The sequence below is a fragment of the Nematostella vectensis genome, chromosome 14, assembly GCF_932526225.1.
Source record: "Nematostella vectensis chromosome 14, jaNemVect1.1, whole genome shotgun sequence".
NCBI classification, from domain to species: domain Eukaryota; kingdom Metazoa; phylum Cnidaria; class Anthozoa; order Actiniaria; family Edwardsiidae; genus Nematostella; species Nematostella vectensis.
The window spans coordinates 1,241,208-1,265,194 of record NC_064047.1 but is presented as its reverse complement, the minus strand read 5'-3'; the positions used below and the strand labels follow the sequence as shown (position 1 = coordinate 1,265,194).

General features: G+C 40.1%; 3 protein-coding genes across 3 annotated transcripts; 1 reads left to right on the top strand and 2 right to left on the bottom strand.

The window, feature by feature from the left end:
- Positions 1-604: 604 nt before the first annotated feature.
- On the bottom strand, positions 605-15,707 carry LOC5512803 (protein ripply2). Its single transcript, XM_032382247.2, has 6 exons — positions 15,604-15,707; positions 7,237-7,276; positions 7,059-7,126; positions 6,568-6,637; positions 3,221-3,297; positions 605-1,864 (listed from the first exon to the last, which is right to left on the bottom strand). Exons 1-6 carry the CDS (start codon positions 15,621-15,623, stop codon positions 1,675-1,677), a joined length of 465 nt encoding a protein of 154 aa, XP_032238138.2. The 5' UTR covers positions 15,624-15,707; the 3' UTR covers positions 605-1,674.
- Positions 12,517-19,404, top strand: LOC5512808 (calcineurin subunit B). Its single transcript, XM_032382246.2, has 5 exons — positions 12,517-12,645; positions 15,611-15,674; positions 17,634-17,870; positions 18,487-18,668; positions 18,942-19,404. Exons 1-5 carry the CDS (start codon positions 12,643-12,645, stop codon positions 18,999-19,001), a joined length of 546 nt encoding a protein of 181 aa, XP_032238137.1. The 5' UTR covers positions 12,517-12,642; the 3' UTR covers positions 19,002-19,404.
- Positions 19,405-22,678: 3,274 nt separating this feature from the next.
- LOC5512816 (putative ZDHHC-type palmitoyltransferase 8) lies at positions 22,679-23,984 on the bottom strand. The gene has a single exon (XM_001633102.3). It carries the CDS (start codon positions 23,982-23,984, stop codon positions 22,959-22,961), a length of 1,026 nt encoding a protein of 341 aa, XP_001633152.1. The 3' UTR covers positions 22,679-22,958.
- Between the last annotated feature and the right edge of the window lie 3 nt (positions 23,985-23,987).

The following is a 23,987-nucleotide window of genomic DNA, read 5'->3' as shown; positions in this document are numbered from 1 at the left end:
CCTGTTGCAAGCCCAATCATAAGTCTTTCTTTCCCTGCCCCTCTGTGTGTATGTCTGTCTTTCCCTGTCTCTCTGTGCATATGTCTGTCTTTCCCTGTCCCCCTGTGTGCATGTCTGTCTGTCTTTCTCTGTCTACCTGTGCGTATGTCTGTCTTTCCCTGTCTGCCTGTCCCCCTGTGCGTATGTCTGTCTTTTCCTGTCCCTCTGTGCGTATGTCTGTCTTTCCCTGTCCCTCTGTGCGTATGTCTCTTTCCCTGTCCCCCTGTGCGTATGTCTGTCTTTCCCTGTCCCTCTGTGCATATGTCTGTCTTTCCCTGTCTGCCTGTCCCTCTGTGCGTATGTATGTCTTTCCCTGTCCCTTTGTGCGTATGTCTGTCTTTCCCTGTCTCCCTGTGCGCATGTCTGTCTTTTCCTGTCCCTCTGTGCGTATATCTGTCTTTCCCTGTCTCCCTGTCCCTCTGTGCGTATGTCTGTCTTTCCCTGTCCCCCTGTGCGTATGTCTGTCTTTCTGTGTCCCTCTGTGCTTATGTCTGTCTTTTCCTGTCTGCCTGCTCCCAGCCTGTCCTCCCTGTCTGTTTTTTCCTATCCATCTGTTGAATTTTAGTAGAGAGTGACTTACTCAATTTTATTCAAACATATACAATATCTTTTAAAACATTGTACAGACATCATAATATACTTATTGAAATGATTAAAATCACATACACTGTTAAATCAACTGTAAAAATCATAGTTTGATTCAAAACAAACGGAACAACAAAAATGCCAAAAAGATTAAGATGTTTTGGTTGATTATTTTAAAGTGTTCACAGGATAATCAGATTTGTAACAAATATTTGAGTTCTCTGTTACAAATTGCTACCCTGGTGTTATTCGGACCACTGTCATGTGCAATTTTTTATACAACTTAATTGTCATTCCAAGTTTGCGAATAATATCTTTTAACATTTATAAGATATAAAATACCTTTTGAATACAATATATGTACAAATATAGAGCTATATTTCATGTTCAATGTATAGATGTTTTTAAGAGAGACTGGTGAATTTTTCCAAACCTTATAAAAAGGTATTCAACAAGCAGTAAAAAGTGTGGTGGAATTCCTATTCAAGTTATTTGTACATCCTGTTTTGATAAATGATTTAGACTGTTCTTTTTTATAGCCCCTTTGTCTCTTAAACTGGCTCTTGACATTTTTTTATAGACCTTCTTTAAGGGCCTTTAGAGAGCTGTAATTACTCTAGAAATTTTTGCTATCAACAAACAAATAACTGATTATAGTGTATGAACCTTATCAACACTTTTAAAAAAGTACCATAACACTAGGCTAGGTAGTCACTGCAAAAACAAGACAGTCTTGTTTTTGCCATGGTCATAGCCAAGGTTTCCTAGTGATAAACTACCTATCATTTACAGATAAGTAAGGGATGGTGATGGCGGCCCCGTGTGAAGGTTTGCCATAGCAGAACTGTAGCAGAACTCAAAATATTGGCGGACACGATACAGAAACTTTTTGAAAACATTTAGGGAGGAAGGGGGGGGGGGGGGAGGGACGCGTGCCCCTAGCGCCCCACCCTCTGCTACAGCCCAGAATAGCGATTTCTTTTGGTAGCTGCCGACAGCTATATATAAAGCTTTAAAATCAACTGATAAAAGCTCCATTGTTATAAAACCCTATGTACTTTTAACATCATTTTTCCGATGTGGCTGTTGCTGACTTGAGCTTTCCTCCTCTTCTTCCTCTTCCTCGTCTTCGCTGTCGCTTTCTTCAGCGATTTGTATGGTTGCTTGCACAGGGAAGTTCCTAAGTAAACTCTCTCCGGCCTCGTACATATAGTCATACGCCGCTTTAGTCCAGTACAGTCTGGAAGAAAAGACGAAAGATTATATGGTACAAGAATGCACAAGTCGGCTCGGAAATTAACAGCATCGCACGTCTAAATCCTCATAATTATGATTCGTGCCAGTCAAAGCTCTTGCATGCTTTACTTTTTCAGGGGCGGATACAGGGGTGGATTGGGTGGATATCCACCACCCCCCCCCCCCCTTTTTGAGTAAAAAATTTGAAAAGTTACTTTTTTTGAAGAAAATAAATGTCTGAGGGACGGGAGGTACTGTCCATTCTTCTTCGCCAGCTCGACTTTGCTGACGCGACAAATCCAATTCAGCGTGAAGAATTGTAAGATCTATGTAGCGATCTATCAAGAACCACTGGATCAGTTATAGGCCGTCTAGCCGGCCATTATCCACCCCCAATTTTGAAATCCTGGATCTGTCCCTGTTTTTATTGGTAGCCACAAAGTAAAAGTCTCCTAATAAGGAATGCTTATTGAAACACTAATAGTGTCACGCACGCCTTCCCCACAAGTTAAAGGGGCTGCTAAAAAGCAGACTAGAAAATTGGGAACGTGACCAGAAACTTATTTTCTTATGTCTTTTAACAATTCAGATTCTGCTAGAAATAAAGTTTCTATATCCATTATTGTTGCAGAATTGAAATAGATAAACGTCACTCATTCATTTTTCAATAGCAATGTTTTTTTCTTTGCTGGATTTTTGTTTTGTTTTCAGTTTTCTATAGGGTTCGGTCAAAACGAAATAAAGGAGGAAACAGTAGCATGTTATGACTGTGACTAGTAGTAATAGACGCTATAAAATGACCGAGAGTAAAAAAAAATTGAATGAATACTTAAAAATGCTAAACGCGCTTCACGGAGCTTCGAAATTTCGGCCTTCGGAATCTTGCAAGGTCGCCACATCATACCCCTCTTCTGTTAGTACTTCTAAGTGAATGGGGTATACAGATTTTACTTTTATCCCTTACTCACTTCACTTGTCAACTTTTATCATCCCTTCCATCATGGAAATAGAAAACCAACGCAACGCTCCAGGAGATAATTCGCAACCACTAAGGAACCAAGTTCACTCCACAAATGAATTAATACTTTAATCAGTGGGAGAGCTATTGTTTATTCGAGCCCAACTCTGAGGTCTATTATTTTCACTAGGGAAGCAAACAGAGACGGAAAATAAGATGCTATAACAACAGCGCGTAAAAAAAGTCGGTGCAAAGTCGATGCAAGTGGCAAAGTGAAACATAAATTGTCCCTTTTCTTTCTAACGCTACGTGTACTACCCCTTCGCCCTGTAAAGCTCTTCTACTACTTTTTTCTGCGTTTCCTTTGCTAGCAGTGAGAAGCCGGTTAATTTGTAGACTTACCTGACAGGATGCTTAAAAGTATTGAGGTACTGTCGCAATGGTTGAGACGGGGCTGTTCGTTCATTTCCTCTGTAAGGCTATACACGAAGATAAAAAAAAGATTTAAAAAATAATATTAGATTGGCAAACGTTTTTTTTCTTCTAGCTAACAGAAATTTAAACAGGAATGATTTAAAAATCACCAATTTGTCATCAAAGGAGATAATGAATTATGGAAATCCACTTTATGGGGGAAGTTTCTTTTCATCGCAACCTTAAGTGCGGAAACGAATATGACTACTATTTATTATCTAATAAAATAGCTTATGAGTATTGAAAGGCGAAAACTGGGTTGTTTAGCAGATTGTTGAAACTTTAGTCACCGACTCCGTGCAAAATTCAATTTGGCGTTTTATCGAACAACTTTGGTAAAAAATACTATATACCAAGACATTTTTTCATTCAAATGCATCCCAAAGATGCATCCCAAAGATGCATCCCAAAGATGCAAGTATTATTTTCTTCGGATTATACTAGGCGGCCAACTGAACAGTAATTACAAAAGAGGGATATTTTTCCTTTATTCCTTGACTCGCCCTAAAAAACAAATAAACTTTAAAGCGGCTAAATATTGCTATTGAGACTGCTTTATTCCTTGACTCGCCCTAAAAACAAATAAACTTTAAAGCGGCTAAATATTGCTATTGAGACTCCTTTATTCCTTGACTCACTCGCCCTAAAAACAAATAAACTTTAAAGCGGCTAAATATTGCTATTGAGACTCCTGTCATTGGGAACAGTGTTTAATAAAATGCGGCAGAATTGGTATTTTAAAGGGAGGAACCTAAAATAATTGTGAAACGATGAAAATATCTCTACGCCTTAGATCATAAATAACTTAAGTTTTTGTCCTGAAATTCCAGTAAAAACAGATAAAATCTCCCCCGTTTACTGGCAAGGCATCTAGGCGCCCCATTAAATGATTAGAAATTTTAAATGAAGAGTGAAGAACAAAGAGTTTTTCACAACAGAGAAATCGATATTGGCACAGATAATGAAAATGACTCCTCATGTTGACCTTCGAGATATCTTTGAAAATTGCCGGTGCCCATTAATTTACCGCCAGATATTTGACACTGGCACTATCGTAAAAACTGCCAAAAAGTGATGAATTGGGAAACGTTCTTCATCTTTTACCCCAATGGTTAATGGTTCTGAACCAAGCAAAATATTATCAGCTGTTGACTTGTCCTTTAAAAGTGCTTGAACGGAACGCAATTTCATCGAAACTTTGCAATCCCTAGTTCAACCAGATTCGACTGTTCGAGATTTGAAAATTTGAACAAAAGTGACAATGAAATTACTGGTAATTCTAGATGCATGTATCAATCTATTGAAACGTGAGAACAGTTTTATTGGACATATCAAATTAGCCGTAAATTTGACTTAGTAATATTGGCCCTCTTTTGAGGACAAAGGACGCTCGTTTTCCCCTCGTGGCCTGAACAGAAAAATGAAAATGTCTAAATAAAATGCGTATTCTCTCTACAATTAAAAAGGGTACTATAAACTTCTTTGTAACATTTTTTTGTCAATTTTCGTGTGAAAGCATGTGTTTTACATCAATCTGTTGCTTCATAGTGTATTAAGCGTTCTCACAATTGAAACTAACGACATTAGTTGTCAGGATAAAATAAAAATCCCGTGAATTATACTTGCGACTCGGCAAAAGCAGAGATCCTTAGAGGTCTCTCTTAGAATTGTGAAGATGTGTCAATTAACCTGCGATTCGATACCACAAGAAGCCTCTCTGGCATTTCCCGCCCTTTTTCCTGGTAGACCTGGTACACACACAAGTATAAACAACACGGCACGGAAACTGATTTTAGAAACATAGGTTAAGGTCTGTGTATGAAGAGTTTTAGGTAACACAACAACTTATTGGAGACAACAACTTATCGTTTCTTGCACGAGGACAAACTAAACCAGAGGAGCTAAAGCAAAAGTAAAAGGAATGTAAAAACACGGTACTCAATCAATTTTCGATCACAATTTTATGTTATATTTAAGCCCTCTTTCTTTTTTAACGTTTCTATGCCTTTTATAGATTTTTATGTGCTGGTTTTCAAAAGTGTTTGGCCAAAGGAAGAGCATGGACATAGAGAAATGACTTGAACACAGGGAAAAAATCAAACTATAACGAAAATAATACGCTCGAAGCTTTTTTTTATTCTTTAACTATTTATGGAAAAGTAATTCTCTTGTCCATTTGTTATGCGTCGTAAACCTAATAAAAGCCAGACATTCCCGCCCTTTTTTGGGGGTACAACAAGAAAACAACAGAAGAACATAGACACGAAAAAAACTGATTTTAAAAGACATCTAAGTAAAATAGAATGGCTCAGAAAAGAAGTGATTAAATGCTATTTATAATACCTCGCAGGGCATAAAACTACGAGAGTAAAATGGGATTATAAAGAACAACAACTCCAAAAAAGATCAAAGCAAGAAAAAAAAACACGGTTTCTAGACCTACCTCTAACTGTTTTTTATTCTTAAATAAAAGAAAGGTTACAAAGCGAAAATGAAAATTTTGGTTAGGATTTTAGATGATGAAAAAGTATCTTTTTGTGGGGGGGGGGATTTCAGATCGCTGCTCTCCTTACAATCTACGACAATCTTTCTAAATGCATACGCGAGAAAAGTGAAACTACATCTTTCCAAAAGAACAGATAAAAACAAGCTTTTTTTTAGCAATAAAAGTCGTTCAAATGACAATAGGAAAATAGTGTGATATGACAGAAAAGGAAAAGCCAGCAAACTAGACTTTTTATTCCGATTTTTCACTATATTTACGCGAAAGACTAAGTTCGTAAGCGATTAACAAAAGATGACGGGTAATATTAAGAATTATAGAGCAAAATATTACAAGCAAAGCGACACTTTAGGTGCTGAAATTTTGCCCGCGTGCCTCAACACAAAGAAAGGCGGAATCGACACCTTTCGCACGCAACCGAAAAAGGAAAAAATTGCTTTGAACGCAAAATTCTCACGCTTCAAACTCGATACCTTTTCAATTTTTCAACCGGTTACAATAAAGCGGTTCAGTTGGTAACTTTTTAGGTGAGGACGAAAGCGTGTTTCTGAAGAGGTTCTTCCCTTTTGAAATTATAAATTATTCAGGTAATAATTTGGTACTAGTGTCATTTTCTGAAGAGAACGACTAAAATACTGTATTTTTGGTAGTAAACTTGCCATATCGTTTTTCAAGGAGTAATTATTATATATTTTTCTTTTTTCTGCTGACAACTATTAGAATATTTAATAAGAACTGGGAACTTGTATGGCGGGCTAGCCCCCAAAGTTACCTGATATCTTGTTGATTTCCTAATAACATTTTCACTCGGTTCCATATCCCACGGGCGCCAAATTTTTGTACTGTGAATAAAAGAAATGTACATAAATCATGAATTAGAAAGCAAAGGAAGACCTTGTAAATTCAAAGTTCAACAAAACTCAATCGTACCAGAGCTGTGGCGAGCACATTTTGACCACTAATTTTTGCCGTAAATGAGGCAGCTGACGGCGGTGTTCTACTACGTGCGTGCCCCGAGTATGACTTTATATATTGCAACCATAATGAAATAAAAAGACGTGCTTCCAACTGTCTCGTGCTCTGAATAAATTATTGAAGAGTGTTCAATGCACGCTACGGTTGGGTAAAGAGAAGACAATGTTGACTCAGTCGAACAAATAGATTTATCAATGTCATATGCTAGGCACAAGCGCGCTTAGAAAACCCATTTAAGTGCATTGAATGTAGGTAGCACTGAATGGGGTTCCTGGTCAGATAAATTACCTCATTCTAGTTTGCAATCCCTTGCATAAGGTGCTCCTTTGGCTGCTTGATTTCACCGACGTCAGGCTCTGAAATTAAAGTCATAAATGGTATCTTCATTACTGCATTACTAATGAAATAACAGCCGTCACGGAATTACAAAAGCCATGAATTTTCGCCCGATGTCGACTCAACTCACCCCGGCTAGCTTAGAGCTCTCATACTCCGTAACTTTGTCCCTAAAACAACAGCAAAATCTCGCATCAGCTCTGAAAATGGCGACTTGTCGGGGTTGTAAATTATTCTGTCTCCCAGAGGTGCGAACAAAAAAAATACAAAACAAGGTCCAAGGCGTTAATCAAAACGATGTGATTTCAGCGCAGCCTTTGCGTGGGTCCTGAAGTTTTACGAGACCAGGTCACGCTGTCCCGGGATCACTTACCGTGGTACTAGTCCCAAACGCGGATAAACAACTCTGCACGGAACCTTTTTTTTACTAGAAAATTGTTTGTACACCGGTCAAGTTGTCTAGACATGCAGTGTTGAATTGACAAGTCAAGATTAGCATTTTTTCACCCCGGATCCACCCATAACCAATCACAAACTCGTAAAGTTTTCACACTAGGGGTTTGTGAAAACTGTATTGTTCACATATTCTTTGATAAAATACCCGCCTATCTAAATTTCGAGGTGCGGAAAACGATCAAATTCTCTGGCCAATTTAGATTTAACCAACGGATTGTATGCATATCCCGGTGTGGGCCATATGCTCCCTTTATTCGAGACTTTACACAATTAAGGAATTAAAGCAGAAACACCGGTTTGTCAAACAAAGTCTCCGAGAAAACTCGACAATGGTAGAGATTGTCACGCCAAGCACGCAACGAGAAACTACATTTTTCAAACTTCAATTCTAGATATATAACCTCAAGAGCAGCTTCCACAAAGATACATTTTTCTCGAGCGAGAACGTATATCCCACATATCCCCTCGTTTTTCGCCGTAATTTTAGGTGCTGAAACGTAGCGCCCGTATAACAGGTGTTCTGTGTTTTTCATCACTCCTCTACTCCAGTGATTGCTAAACCTATGAATAAGACGGTCCCTTATTGGCTGTAACGTGTGTTTGCCAAATTTTAGGATCATAATGATTGGTTAGAATTTCATTACTTTATTTAAGATTTTAAGACCAGCGGTCTGAGTTCGTCGAGATTTCTCGGAAAAATGAAGTTTGGGTGCCCTAGCTCAAAATTAAACTGGTAATAGGCATGGGTGACCATGATATCCTGTGAAAGTTTGAAGCAATTTGGATAAATATTTTTGGCGATAGAAGCCGAAAAGTAATTTTTCGTCTCCCGCACCCGGATTTGAGACAATTTCGTGGTTGTTAGAAAAAGACTAAAAACCGGTTCGCAACGCGTGATAAAACAACTACAGCTTATATAAACCTAAAGAATAGATAATAAGGAACTCCCAGGCTGAAAGATAAGCTGTTCTGTCAGCACCTTATTATTTTACGCGATTTTATTTTATTTTATGTTTTAAGATGACTTTGAAAAGCCTTGAAATAATCGTGTAATATCGCCGATGAGATGTGGATTTGGCAAAAATGATTGCATTCATCGAAAAGAGCATCATTTCTACTTTTGATATGTGAAATAAAATTTAGGGGCAAATAAAATCCGACTTTTTTACAAGCCGAAATATGACCCCCACTTGACCCTAAACAAATGCCGACACTCACTTTTTAATGCCTCGCTACCAAAAACTTATAAATAACAATTAAAACTCCCCAAAAAAAGGATGCAATATTATTCTTGAAAATACTGGTATTTGATCAAATATTCTTGTCTCTCTGATGTTTATATGCTTTTCAAGATTATATTTTCATAACATTTTAAAGTACAATCCGCATGCATGATAATTATTATCGGCACTAAAAACTTCCGGTTCTTTATTCTTCCGCTTCATGAGCATCTCAAAACTTTTTCCCACGAAAGTTATTCTTAAATCGTCCTATATTTATTTCTATCCATCCCTCGTTCTATAAGCATTATATTATTTTCTTTCGTTCCCTACTTCCGTGGACTAGAAACGCGTACCATCTTCTGCTGTCGTGTTGTTATGCAAATTCGATGAGTTAATTTATTCAACAAGCGTTCATACAAAGAAATCAAGAAAAAATAACAGTTGAAGCTTTTCTACTATTGTTTATAATATAACCAACCAATTTCCATTCCCCAGGTAAATTGAGTTATAAAAAGAAAGTAAGAAAAAATAACAGTTGATGCTTTTTACTATTGTTTTCAATACTACCAAAAAAATTCCATTCTTGTCAGGGAGCATATGTCCAAAAAAAGCTCCCTAGGTAAATGTTGAGGTTACTTTTCTGTTTTCATTTTTTCGCGCGTTAACTTAGGGCCTAATCGCACTAGGAGGACAAAATTTGTCTGGCCGGGATAAACAGCCGTCCAAATTTTGTCCTGGCCAATCAATTGGCTTGCTAACCAGTAAAAAAATCGCGTTCACTATTCACTTTACCGGCATACTACAAGCAAGACAACGCAGGATTCTATCATTGCGCGTAAGGTGCAGTAAACGCTTATTGCAAGCAGGTAATTACTCTCTATAAGCACTTCTTTACTTTGACAAAGTCTCAGGCAGGAGATCATAGGACCAGAGGACTGAGGAGGGGGGAAGGTGTGGCTTGCTCAACCATAGGTACCATTTGGAAAAAGAATGATATTTGAAAAGCCTGCAATAAGGGGGGGGGGGGGGGGGGGGGGGCGTTTACCCGGTGTATTATAGCCACCATCTTGGATTTGAGCAAAAATGAAAAACGAGGGGAGTGCATATCAATATTTGGGAGATCTTCAAACCCGCTCGGTCAATCTCTGGGAGGCCTGGGTATAAGGGCTTTTCAATATTAATGAGATAAAAATTGGCCAAGCTGTCAGGTTTTTTTTTTTGACAAATTCTTGCCACGAGTCTCAAATTGACAACAATCAGCATTTTTCACCATATTTTCTGGAGATCAGGGAGCGGGAAAACTTTAGCTCTTCTAAATATAGGCATCAATGACCATATAAGGCAATGCAAAGGAAGGACACTATCCTTGGGGAATATGTTTGATATGGGAGGGGAAGAGGAGAGAGAGCCTTCAAGCCGCATCCTGACCAATCGATTTCAACGTTTCCTGGCTCGTTCAGTGACGGTGAATTCGATGACATCAAGCGTGCTGTCGAGCGCAAGGCGAACGCCGCTGAGCCAGAACCCGCAGTCAGCAACGAGGAAGAGCCTACCACAAAGCTATTCAGCTGTCCAGTGCGTGAAAGGCTATACACGCTTGGCTTGGTTAGACCGGCACACACTATACGGCAAATGCGAGTTTGCCAAAGAAGGGGAATGCATATCTTTGCCCGGGGGGGGGGGGACTCTCTAAAAATGTAGACGGGGGGTAATCGTCATATCTTTTAGGGTATAAAATTTCTACCAACTGCCATCTCTTAGGGGGTGTTGGAGGATTTTTCAGATTTTGCTATCTCTTAGGGTGTAAAATTCGACCAACTGCTATTCCTAAGTGGGTGTTAAACGTTTTTTTTTTTCTATTCTGTTATCTCTTAGGGTATAAAATTCGATTAATTGCTATTCCTAAGGGGGTGTTAAACGTTTTTTTTTTTCGATTCTGCTATCCCTTAGGGGCAAAAATTCCTTCGACCTCACCCAATTTTCCATCTCTTAGAGGAAATAATTTCTGTTAACCACGCCTAAAGTGCCATCCCTAACGGGTTACAATCAATTTTGCCGACGGTCACCCCCGTCTGTTTTTATCGGAGTCCCCCTTCCCGGCAAGCTTGGCTACAACCAAAAAGTAGTCGGGGGGAGGAGGGGGGCGTACCATTAATTGGGAATGAAGTGATAGAATCAACAAGCTGCATCTCTATACAGGGGAACGCCGATTAAATCAGCGAGTTCCTATTACCGGGCCATGTACAGGTGTACATGGCCCGGTAATAACACAGGGTGCGGAGGCAGTAGAGACTGCGGAGGAGGCAGCCGCCTACTTCCGTACGAGAGCTGCCATCCTAGATGAATGCCAACTAAATCACCCAATAGAAGCGAACGGCATCGACTTGTGCCACTTGTACTCCAGGTCCAGGCTCACCTTTCTTTCAGTGGCCACCCTTCCCACTATCTGCAAAGAGCTGGAGCTTCAAGTGCCCGGAGCAGCCCGACGCAAAGCTTCTTTTGTAGCCACGCTCGTGGATGTTATTCAAAGATGTAGTTGCGCAAAATAAATCCACGATTTCTTGGGTCCCGATTATATTTTTTTCATGGTTACATGAAATAGATTTCTGAGTCGGTAATCCTGTGTTCTGTTGTGAAGATCAGAGTAAATTTTTACACTTCAATACTCTCTTTTACTAAAAAGGAAAACAGCTTACGGTGAGAGGCCTCAATATCGCAAATGTCTCAGCGTTCTTGCATAATTTGTATTTTTATTTGATCAAATTTGTAGTTGAACAAAGGCTTTGAAAATAAGCGAATTTTGACAATTTGATCGAACTGTACAAAATTATGTCAGTATCGCTTGTTAATTAAATAAAAACATGCAAAACTCTCATTTTCTTCTTTTGGACGTTTTTCTTTTTAATAAGTAATTATCAGAAAAGTCTTATTGCAGTCATGGTGAGGTATTTTATGCTTGTCGCTTTGTTTGTCACGCTATGCATGGCAGCAAACAAAATAGTATCACGCGAGCCTAAAAATCGCAATTTAATGCAATAAATGCTATGAAATTATTACCATTAAATTTTAGTATTGCCGACAGTATATTTCTTTTGATTTGAGCGCTCTTTCTTGTTTTTCTGGAGATTTGAAGGCGTTGTTTGAATGCGGAAAACCCGATACAGTAGTCGGCATTTGTTTAAAATTAGGGTCAAGTGGGGGTCATATTTCGGCTTGTAAAAAAGTCGGATTTTATTTGCCCCTAAATTTTATTTCACATATCAAAAGTAGAAATGATGCTCTTTTCGATGAATGCAATCATTTTTGCCAAATCCACATCTCATCGGCGATATTACACGATTATTTCAAGGCTTTTCAAAGTCATCTTAAAACATAAAATAAAATAAAATCGCGTAAAATAATAAGGTGCTGACAGAACAGCTTATCTTTCAGCCTGGGAGTTCCTTATTATCTATTCTTTAGGTTTATATAAGCTGTAGTTGTTTTATCACGCGTTGCGAACCGGTTTTTAGTCTTTTTCTAACAACCACGAAATTGTCTCAAATCCGGGTGCGGGAGACGAAAAATTACTTTTCGGCTTCTATCGCCAAAAATATTTATCCAAATTGCTTCAAACTTTCACAGGATACCATGGTCACCCATACCTATTGCCAGTTTAATTTTGAGCTAGGGCACCCAAACTTCATTTTTCCGAGAAATCTCGACGAACTCAGACCGCTGGTCTTAATATGACGATGCCTGTGATTGGTTGAATGTAGGGCGACCATTTTGTTTTGGTCTTCTTGTCAAAGGGAGATGCTGTGTAAGATGTGTAAAATGGTCGTCGTATAATTCCCGTCTTCTAGTGTTTTTGTCTGATGGTAAGAACTATACATATGCAGTGGATTATAATCAAATCCATCGTTTTATACTTGGCGAATTATTTAGGGTTTTAAAAATGTTTGGACAAAATCTGATGAATCGCTGCATGGCTACTAAAATACAGTATAAAAGTAATGAATTATTTTATTAATTGGGAAAATATTGTGGTTTAAGAGAAACCGAAACTGTCGCCATTTTCTGAACTATATAAAATTATACAAACTACAGATATTTAGCTTAATTGTAGAATTCCTTGAATGGCTTCCACCATGGGCCCACAGCTTAAAACTAGGAATATTATATAAACTAACTTATAAAAGGAATGGAAACGTAGCAAAATGCAAGCAACTAGGAAATAAAAAATACCATATTGGTTGCCAAGCACACATATGAGTATCTGGCAACTACATGCCCTATTCGTAATGTGCTGCTGGTAGGTAAAATGTGTGCGCTTGCAATCCAACATGCATGGGCCAGTGGCCTTTTGCTGGTGTCGTAGATCTAAAACACCCTATTATTTTAACTTGGGAGGGTGCTGGTTAAGAAATGACCTATTAGTAACACAATAAGTTAACTTTAAAAATGAAAGTCTCCCCTTTTGAACATCAAACTATTCAGGCCTCTATTTCTAACCAAGCTTATCCCCTCTTTATAATAATAACGAACAGTTCCTTATATAGCTTATGGTCCTGTAATTGTTGGATTCCTTTATCAATTATTATTAATTTAATTTCTTAATACATGATTCTGATTTGGTGAACATTTGAAAGCAAGCAAATAGAGCTTGTCGGAGGTTCCAGAACAGCCTTTTTTCAGGATCCAGCATACTTTGTGATCAGGATAGAATATCGAATTTGAGGAAAGATCAAACATGCTTAGGGATATAAATTTCACACTGATTTGGATATAAGGAAAAGTGATGAGATGACAGGATTTTATAGTAAAGGTATTTTTTTGCATAATCGGATTGTGGGAGGGGGGAGTATTATTCAGATTATTTCATGGCATATGAAACTCTTGAAATTTAACAAATCTTCCGGAGTTTTCAGCAAAAGAAAAAAAAGGGTTGAAAATTCCAAACTCAACCCTTAGCCCTTTTCATATTGTGTACCCCTCTAGGGTTCAAATCCATGCTCAAATCCACATTGTACTGCCCTCTAAGAGAATTACCAATTTTTCTATTAATAATGCATCCTGTCCATGAATCAACCTGTGTAATATACAATGGTGTAAATGTCAAATTCCAAGTGGCATAATAAATTGGTATTAGACATTCATGAATTTAAGGAGGTCACAGGATCAAAAAGGGCTTTATTTGGAATCATTTCCTGGACGTTCAGTTGGCAAGGAAACATGAGCTATTTTATCAAACGGATATATTTACTGTTCATCCTTTCATTTTGTCATTTTCTTTTACTATTCCCTTTCTTTATTGTAAAACCCATTTAGCTGTACAATCTGAGCCCATTGTTTAAACACGGCATGGTAAAAATGGATATTTTGGAGTAAATTTCTTTGAGTAACCCACCAGTGCAAGATTTATTATGGAAAAGGTGTATGATACTAACAGTCATCAACAAGCAATATCAGGGATTCTTCTGGTTAGAAATTAAAAAAAAGTTAACTTTTTTTTGGTGTTGAAGTATTGAGCAATTTTTGACATCAAATGGAAAAAATTAGTATATCTATTAAAACCCACAAAACAATAGTATAAGAATTTATTGATTTGAGCTAAATTTCTAAACTTACCCCCATTCATGCTTGTAAGAAATTTTAACTAGAGAAATTCAATTTGTGGCATCAAATTGAAAAATTAGTATATCCATAAAAACCCACAAAACAAGATATTGAACCAAGATTTCTTGATTTAAGCCAAATTTCATAACAAACGCCCATTTATGCTTGAAAGAAATTTTAACCAGAGAAAAAGATGTTGTAATTTTAAGAATTGTAAAATGACCACAAATCGAAAAATTAGTATCCATTAGGGGATCCACTTTTGCTAGTAACCAGTAAACTGCTTCTAATGGTTTCCTAAAAGACCTCCAACGTAATAGAAGTCCACCATCTGATTTTAACAAAGGTGTATCAGAGTTTTCACACATTAAGATCTTAAAAGCATACTCTTTCACATATGAGTGTTTTTACTCACTATGGCTTAGCACCTGGCCTTTAAATAATTATTAAAGTTGTTCTGGCTCATAATAGAGCTGTTAAGGTAAAAGGCCTATATACATTATAGGTTTCTGGTTGTCATGGCGTCTAAAATAGGAATTAATTAAGTGCTCAAATGGGACATCTTAGCGATTTTTACCTTTTGATGGGAAATTTTGCTGCCCACAGAAATGCTAATTCGTTATTCTCGACATTTGGTTTTTTTTTATACATCTGGTACAATTGTTCTTTCTAGAAAAATTAGAGCCCTTTGATTGTTAAAATGTGTAAGTTTATATTAAGATTGTACACTTATTTTTCGCGAAAAAGCTCAGATAGAGCATGAATTATTATATATTTAGAGATAAGAATTTCCATTTGTCCTATTAGGGTTTATTAAAAATAATTCCAGAAACCAAAGAAATGGTTGATAGTATTTTGATTAAAAAAAATAAATAAAAGGACCCAAGAGCGGTTTAGGATTCCTGAAAAAGGGAAAATATTTATATTTTCTAGATGTCCGAGGAATCAAAATTGAAGTGTATGACATTAACTTTCTCATTTCTTAAAAGCCTTTGGAAAAAAACTGGCTAACTAAATAGCTAGTTAAAATATAAGACAGCTTTTGATGTATTTTCATTTTGTTAAAAAATACATATAAAATATGCGTTATTTTTATTATTCGAAAAAAATCCGTACTTAAGTATAAAGCAAACAATTGTTTTATTTAAAAAAAGCTTACATAAAGTATGGAGTACATGTTAAAAAATACTATTGAAAAAAAAAATATATTTTTAACTTACATTTTAGGGTACCGGTGCATCTGTATCAATACCTGACGAAACCTTAGAAGATCTGGAACGCTCCAGCGTATGTAAGTCAAGGCGAACGCTTCTGTATCTTAAGGCTGTGTGATGCACCAATGCCTTTAAAGTTCATAACACCGAAAGACAATGTTCATTTTATTGGAAATGAACCTGAAAGAAGCGCGAACCGCACCTGCGTGGTATTGTTAAAGGCTTGGGATTAAGAGGTGCCGATAAATATTCTGAAATTGTTTCTCTCTATTCTGTTTGGGGTCACTTATCGACTTCTATTTACATTGAGGTTAATTGATAATTTTTGTTTTTCGGGTATTTGTTCGAGAGGTTATTTAGCATGCAAATGACTTCGTAGAGAATTTTGTTTATCTTTGCTTTAACACCGAGACGTCTGAGAAAATACATATAGACAAGATAAAGTTTTCATTCAAAGATAAATTGTGTGAATACACGCAAAAAGATGGGGGAAATTCTAAGAAGTTTGCTTTTAGCACGAAGTTTTTTTACCATTGCTATTCGCTCGGATCTACAGTATTTATTCTGCATAAACAGACTTTGTGACTATTCCCTATTAGAGCCTTTTCCGGCTGCGGTTCTCATCGCATTATTAAAGTCTATAACGCCTTTGATTTTAAGCATTAAAAGGAAATAGAAAGTTTGACTTTCCATGAAATCCGATCTTTTACAGAGCTTTCAAAAACTACCTTCACACTCGAGGCCGCGCTAAAAAGAGCCTCCCATCCAAAGTTATCTGCTACAGCGCGGCAACACCTTGGTAACACGAACTTTGCTTCAGGTCAGCTGGGACTTTGGGGTTCAAAAACCTGGCTCTCTCATTGGGGATTCTCAATCCCTCTTCTTCCTGGATAAGGGCGTGAAGCCGGAGGTCCTATCACAAGAAACCTACATATAGCACCTTTTCCTTAGGTGCCGTCCTCAGTCACAAAGAGAAAAAACCTGATATCGACTTTCCTTTATAAAGCACCGTGAAAACAGCGCTAAATTGCTGGTCAAAACACTCAGTATGGCTGTGTTTGCACACTTTGTTTGGAGGTGTTTCAAAGTATTTTGCCAACGCTCTTTTGAAGTCAATCGACAGGCCCGTACCCAGGGTTTTTCTTGGGGTCGGGGGGGGGGGGGGGGGAGGGGGGTGCAGAAAGAACAGAGGGATTTTTTATGCCTTTGCAGCATCTCCACAGGACGTTTATTTTGTCGGATTTGGTTACATACCAGAGTGATTTACCATAAGCTTTATAGTTTTTTCCACAAATATCAAGTCTATCCAGGACCGAAAGTGGACCTTTGAACGTTGGGGGAAGGGGGGGGGGGGTGCGTTCGAACCCCCTGCACCCCCCTCCCCCTGGGTACGGGCCTGATCGGGTCAAAATGGTAGCAGTGCCGGCGCTGTATGTCCAGGGCATAAAAAAAGTTGCTTCAAAGACGTGCAACCTCATGGCGTCGTCGATCGTATACGACTTTGCGGTGCTACATATTTTACATCTTTTTTGTCCATGGCCAGGCTGCTGCTGCTATCAACCTCGTATTTTGCATGTTTTGATTAAGGGGACCACACTGTAATTGGCGTAGTCTGAAGTTGCTGCCCGGCCACTGTTACGTTTTTCTAAGTGTTTTTGGGCTGTGTATGGGTAAGTTAAATAAAAATAAACAAAAGCAACCGTGGATGGCTCATCCTTGCCTCTCCCTAGCGCGCAAGCCTTATCTCTTCTTTCCCAACCCTTATTACACAGGCTATTTGGTCCATTATTACTTGCACAAAGGATTTGCATAAAGAGTGGCTCGCAATTTCGCAGTGGTATGCCGATCCAGGGTGGGGGGGGGGGGGGGGGGGGGGCGAAGGAGGAATTTTCGCGCATCTAAATTTTCTTCTTATTTTGTGGAATCACTATTTTTAAAATTGAACTTGTTGAATTAAAGTGGTTAAAGTGATGCTACAATTGGGATAAAAAGGTATATTTTCCAAAGCTCACATTTTATGTTTTTTTTATCTTCAGTCAACTCAAAGGAAATTCAGAAACTCTTGAAGCGCTTTTGTCGTTATGATCCTGACGTTACACATGGAATAACCCTAAAGGATTTCTTAACAATACCCGAAGTCTCCACGCAGCCAATCATGGTGAAGATAGCCAGGTTCTTTCTGGACTCCGAGACCAGATTATTGACGTTCAGGGACTTTATTGGGCTTCTCTCAGTCCTAAGCACACGTGAGACCTTGGACAATAAGAAAGAATGTGAGTAGATAAACTGAGGTTGTGATGGTAAAGATATAACCATAACCAGGTGACAATTGGTGAAATATATCCAGGTAACTTTCTGGCTTTTGAAACCAGAAGACTGAACTATGGGGACTTCATTAGGTAACTGTCAACCCTGAGTGCAAATAAGACTCTCATAAGAAAGAATGTTAGTAAATGATGTTAGGTGTGATGACCAGGTAATTCCTGGACTCTGGTACCAGAGTACTGATATTTGGGGATTTCATTGGGTTACCGTTAGCTCTGTGCACATAAATAGTTGAAGATTGAATAAAGATACATGTAAAGCAGGTTTAATGTAATATGAAAGGTAAGCAAGGTGATTAGTTGGGGGGAGGAGTCAGGGGATGCGGGGAGGGGTGGTGGTTTTAGAGTACAGGGGGTGAGGGCATAGGTATAGAAATACTATTTATTAGGGTTAGGGTTAAAAGGAACACCATTATTCTAACCAAAGAAGGGGAGTGTGCATATACATTCTCCTTCCACCCCTAACTATGTGCTTGTACATATTATACTCAAGGGGTGCACTGCAAGCTCTGCACTTATTTGCTAAAGCTCATTTCTTTAATATTGACGAGTTCCACCCTGCCAGTTGCATTCAAGGTTCTAGACATGGATAGCAATGGAATCCTAACCCCTGATGAGATGTTCAGCTTTTATCGCACCCTGCTTGGCCCCTCCCCATCAGATGACGAAGTGATGCGTGTTGCCATGGCTGCCATGTCCCATGGGGCTGACCACAGGGAACAACTCTCATATGACGATTTCTGCCAGGTAAGTTATCTTTCCTGTTCATGCACGGATCTGTGGCGGGGTGGGGGTATATGCATATGAAGGTAAAGATTGACTTCACATTTCTTCTTTAAGTATCTCAATTGCTTCATTTTTTTTTCACTTTGCTTTTTAGTTGTTTTTTGGGGTGGGAGTAGGGGCTCCACTCCTTTACCTCACAATTAATATTTAAGGGCTCTTCCCTCTTTTTTTGGAGTACCAGTGCTTGTTTCTGCCCGTCCAGAACCGACTTGGTGTTTCTTTGGCTTTCTACAGCTGATCTCCGATGAGGAGTTGATGGCACTCTTCACAATGGAGCTGCAACTTCCAAAATAGTCAGTCAGTGACGGTTCTGAGATTTCAAGCAGCAGATGAAGGTCCTATTTGGGCAAAGCCTCAGTTTCAAAACCAAGCAATTACTTTGGGTCAGGTTTATGGTCAAGCAATGTAGATAATGGAATGCATTGCTATGAAATAGTAATGTGAGGTGAAGCTAGGGGTGAGCATAAGGGATGTGTGCGTCCCAAGCAGTCTCTTTGCTTTTGTATAAAAATAATAATAAAATAATAATAATAGTTTCTTCGCAGTGTATCCACTAGGTGGCTATTCATCTGCGAAGAAACTATCCTAAGCTTATTAAGTAACAATAGATATATATATATACAAATATATACATTATGTACAAATATATACATAGTTTATAGCTGCGTGGTGCAATTATAAATTTTATATTTATGAATACTTGCACTCTCTGTCAGCTTGCCCTGGTTATGTATTTATCTGCAGGGGCAGCAAACGGGTAGGGTCAGCTTGCCCTGGTTATGTATTTATCTGCAGGGGCAGCAAACGGGTAGGGTCAGCTTGCCCTGGTTATGTATTTATCTGCAGGGGCAGCAAACGGGTAGGGTCAGCTTGCCCTGGTTATGTATTTATCTGCAGGGGCAGCAAACGGGTAGGGTCAGCTTGCCCTGGTTATGTATTTATCTGCAGGGGCAGCAAACGGGTAGGGTCAGCTTGCCCTGGTTATGTATTTATCTGCAGGGGCAGCAAACGGGTAGGGTCAGCTTGCCCTGGTTATGTATTTATCTGCAGGGGCAGCAAACGGGTAGGGTCAGCTTGCCCTGGTTATGTATTTATCTGCAGGGGCAGCAAATGGGTAGGGTCAGCTTGCCCTGGTTATGTATTTATCTGCAGGGGCAGCAAACGGGTAGGGTCAGCTTGCCCTGGTTATGTATTTATCTGCAGGGGCAGCAAACGGGTAGGGTCAGCTTGCCCTGGTTATGTATTTATCTGCAGGGGCAGCAAACGGGTAGGGTCAGCTTGCCCTGGTTATGTATTTATCTGCAGGGGCAGCAAACGGGTAGGGTCAGCTTGCCCTGGTTATGTATTTATCTGCAGGGGCAGCGAACGAGTAGGGTCAGCTTGCCCTGGTTATGTATTTATCTGCAGGGGCAGCAAACGGGTAGGGTCAGCTTGCCCTGGTTATGTATTTATCTGCAGGGGCAGCAAACGGGTAGGGTCAGCTTGCCCTGGTTATGTATTTATCTGCAGGGGCAGCAAACGGGTAGGGTCAGCTTGCCCTGGTTATGTATTTATCTGCAGGGGCAGCAAACGGGTAGGGTCAGCTTGCCCTGGTTATGTATTTATCTGCAGGGGCAGCGAACGAGTAGGGTCAGCTTGCCCTGGTTATGTATTTATCTGCAGGGGCAGCAAACGGGTAGGGTCAGCTTGCCCTGGTTATGTATTTATCTGCAGAGGCAGCAAACGGGTAGGGTCAGCTTGCCCTGGTTATGTATTTATCTGCAGAGGCAGCAGACGGGTAGGGTCAGCTTGCCCTGGTTATGTATTTATCTGCAGGGGCAGCAAACGGGTAGGGTCAGCTTGCCCTGGTTATGTATTTATCTGCAGGGGCAGCAAACGGGTAGGGTCAGCTTGCCCTGGTTATGTATTTATCTGCAGGGGCAGCAAACGGGTAGGGTCAGCTTGCCCTGGTTATGTATTTATCTGCAGGGGCAGCAAACGGGTAGGGTCAGCTTGCCCTGGTTATGTATTTATCTGCAGGGGCAGCAAACGGGTAGGGTCAGCTTGCCCTGGTTATGTATTTATCTGCAGGGGCAGCAAACGGGTAGGGTCAGCTTGCCCTGGTTATGTATTTATCTGCAGGGGCAGCAAACGGGTAGGGTCAGCTTGCCCTGGTTATGTATTTATCTGCAGGGGCAGCGAACGAGTAGGGTCAGCTTGCCCTGGTTATGTATTTATCTGCAGGGGCAGCAAACGGGTAGGGTCAGCTTGCCCTGGTTATGTATTTATCTGCAGGGGCAGCAAACGGGTAGGGTCAGCTTGCCCTGGTTATGTATTTATCTGCAGGGGCAGCAAACGGGTAGGGTCAGCTTGCCCTGGTTATGTATTTATCTGCAGGGGCAGCAAACGGGTAGGGTCAGCTTGCCCTGGTTATGTATTTATCTGCAGGGGCAGCGAACGAGTAGGGTCAGCTTGCCCTGGTTATGTATTTATCTGCAGGGGCAGCAAACGGGTAGGGTCAGCTTGCCCTGGTTATGTATTTATCTGCAGAGGCAGCAAACGGGTAGGGTCAGCTTGCCCTGGTTATGTATTTATCTGCAGAGGCAGCAGACGGGTAGGGTCAGCTTGCCCTGGTTATGTATTTATCTGCAGGGGCAGCAAACGGGTAGGGTCAGCTTGCCCTGGTTATGTATTTATCTGCAGGGGCAGCAAACGGGTAGGGTCAGCTTGCCCTGGTTATGTATTTATCTGCAGGGGCAGCAAACGGGTAGGGTCAGCTTGCCCTGGTTATGTATTTATCTGCAGGGGCAGCAAACGGGTAGGGTCAGCTTGCCCTGGTTATGTATTTATCTGCAGGGGCAGCGAACGAGTAGGGTCAGCTTGCCCTGGTTATGTATTTATCTGCAGGGGCAGCAAACGGGTAGGGTCAGCTTGCCCTGGTTATGTATTTATCTGCAGGGGCAGCAAACGGGTAGGGTCAGCTTGCCCTGGTTATGTATTTATCTGCAGGGGCAGCAAACGGGTAGGGTCAGCTTGCCCTGGTTATGTATTTATCTGCAGGGGCAGCAAACGGGTAGGGTCAGCTTGCCCTGGTTATGTATTTATCTGCAGGGGCAGCGAACGAGTAGGGTCAGCTTGCCCTGGTTATGTATTTATCTGCAGGGGCAGCGAACGAGTAGGGTCAGCTTGCCCTGGTTATGTATTTATCTGCAGAGGCAGCAGACGGGTAGGGTCAGCTTGCCCTGGTTATGTATTTATCTGCAGGGGCAGCGAACGAGTAGGGTCAGCTTGCCCTGGTTATGTATTTATCTGCAGAGGCAGCAGACGGGTAGGGTCAGCTTGCCCTGGTTATGTATTTATCTGCAGAGGCAGCAGACGGGTAGGGTCAGCTTGCCCTGGTTATGTATTTATCTGCAGAGGCAGCAAACGGGTAGGGTCAGCTTGCCCTGGTTATGTATTTATCTGCAGGGGCAGCAAACGGGTAGGGTCAGCTTGCCCTGGTTATGTATTTATCTGCAGGGGCAGCAAACGGGTAGGGTCAGGGGATTCTTGCCCTCCACTCTTTCAAAAGTTTTTACATTCACCTAATGTATCAAGTGCTGCAATGTATAAATGAATGAATTGTTTGATAAAAAATGACATTCTACTTTTTTTGACTGGTTGCATTAATTTTTAGCAGTATTCTTTATCTTTTATCTTCTATATTCTTTCAAACTTAGGTATCCCCCCTCCTAGCTCTGATTCCCCATATAAGGGTTTGCGGTGATGCGGTTTTACCTTAAACTGGCACGGTTTTTCTGTTTTCCAGATTTTATTCCCCGTTATTGCGGTTTCTCTAGAAGTTTTTTTTTTTACTTTTTTTCTGTGTGTTTTCCTGTGCGGTTTCCAAACCCTCCTTCCCCCCCTCCCCTGCTACTGATTCTTCAGTTAATGAAAACAACGCCAAGGTGGTTGCGCTTGCTGACATTGAAATCTTTTTGGAAGTAAAGTTGTTAAAGAAAATTGACAAATATTTTATTGATGAAATTATATGCAGTTACATTCAAATTGAATAAATACATGACATTCACAGCAAGGATGTCTACATTCACCATTAGTACAATGCATGTTACTATCTGTAGCCACCAATAAATATTTTTAGAATGTGTAACACAATTTTGATTGCAAAGCAACTAAATCACTACAATGGTGTCAATCAAATCTCTCTTCTGATTGGCTGGTTTCCTTAAACTGTTGTGGCCATGGATAGATGCGAACCACACTGTAAAATAATTACATGTCTTTGAGTGACCCATCCACATTTACATCTGTAAAATTTGGGAGGAAGAACCGCCACCAACTGGAACGCTGATTATAGATGAGTAGCAAGAACCTGGACTTCTTTTTCTTGGTAATGCTTAACTTGAGAGACGAGAAGAAATCGCAGACTGAGCTAGACCTCCCAAACACCTCGTAGAAATCTACAATTGACATATCGGCCAATAGGAGAAGGGTTTGGAATGTGAAGAGGAGAAACATGAAAAACCAGATGACGACGCAGGGTGCAAGGAGAATGCTGTATTGGCCAGTCTCCTCACATTCCGCAGGGTGGTTCTTGGTAAGTTCTGCGAACAAGAAGTGGTCTTCTGTCTTTCCGTAGGTGTACATTGAGCGTCCGGCATGGGTGTACTTGAGCAGATCTTTGATAGTCTTAATGCCATAGTGATACATGCATTTTTGAAAGGGGAAGATAGCGAGATAACAAGCATAACCAAGCCCAACAACTGCTTGGAGAAGGAATGAATAGTAATAGATATAGTTCCTGAGCCCAATGCAGTTGTTAGTGAAAGGGCAATGGTGACACATCATTTCAACACATGTATGGCACCAGCTACAATGATGAGTCCCAGAGCTGCGAATTCGTGAACACTTGCTGCACATTTCATACCGCTTGACGAAATTCCGGTTCTTCAAAAACTCGTCTTGATGTTGTGGATATCCTGGTACTACCATAACTGTCGCTAAATAGTTGAAAATGACGTTACTGAATATGTAGACTAGCCATATAATGTGTAGCCACCCTTGCACGGTGTAATAAGCATCGTTGCCAACGTGCATTTGGAGGTAGGTCGCGAAGAACAGCCATATAAGAGCAGCGAAGATGAAGAGAATTGGAATCACTTGGAAATAAGTGATTGTGCTCTGAGCTGGAAGTATTTCACGGGCCCTAGGAAAGATTCTTGGTAAAAGTTGGAAAACTACAGTTCCCACGATCACTACGAAAACAAAGATTACAAATATGGAGCCGGCGAGATCCATAAT

Excerpts from the sequence above, each read along its gene's own strand:
- LOC5512816 (XM_001633102.3), bottom strand. The coding sequence starts at position 23,984 with ATGGATCTCGCCGGCTCCATATTTGTAATCTTTGTTTTCGTAGTGATC.
- LOC5512803 (XM_032382247.2), bottom strand. The coding sequence starts at position 15,623 with ATGCACCGGTACCCTAAAAT. Across the intron at positions 6,638-7,058 it reads GGATTGCAAACTAGAATGAG|TACAAAAATTTGGCGCCCGT; the intron begins GTAATTTATCTG and ends TTTTATTCACAG. Across the intron at positions 3,298-6,567 it reads GGAAATCAACAAGATATCAG|CCTTACAGAGGAAATGAACG; the intron begins GTAACTTTGGGG and ends CTTCGTGTATAG.
- LOC5512808 (XM_032382246.2), top strand. Across the intron at positions 17,871-18,486 it reads CTTGGACAATAAGAAAGAAT|TTGCATTCAAGGTTCTAGAC; the intron begins GTGAGTAGATAA and ends CCACCCTGCCAG. Across the intron at positions 18,669-18,941 it reads CATATGACGATTTCTGCCAG|CTGATCTCCGATGAGGAGTT; the intron begins GTAAGTTATCTT and ends GGCTTTCTACAG.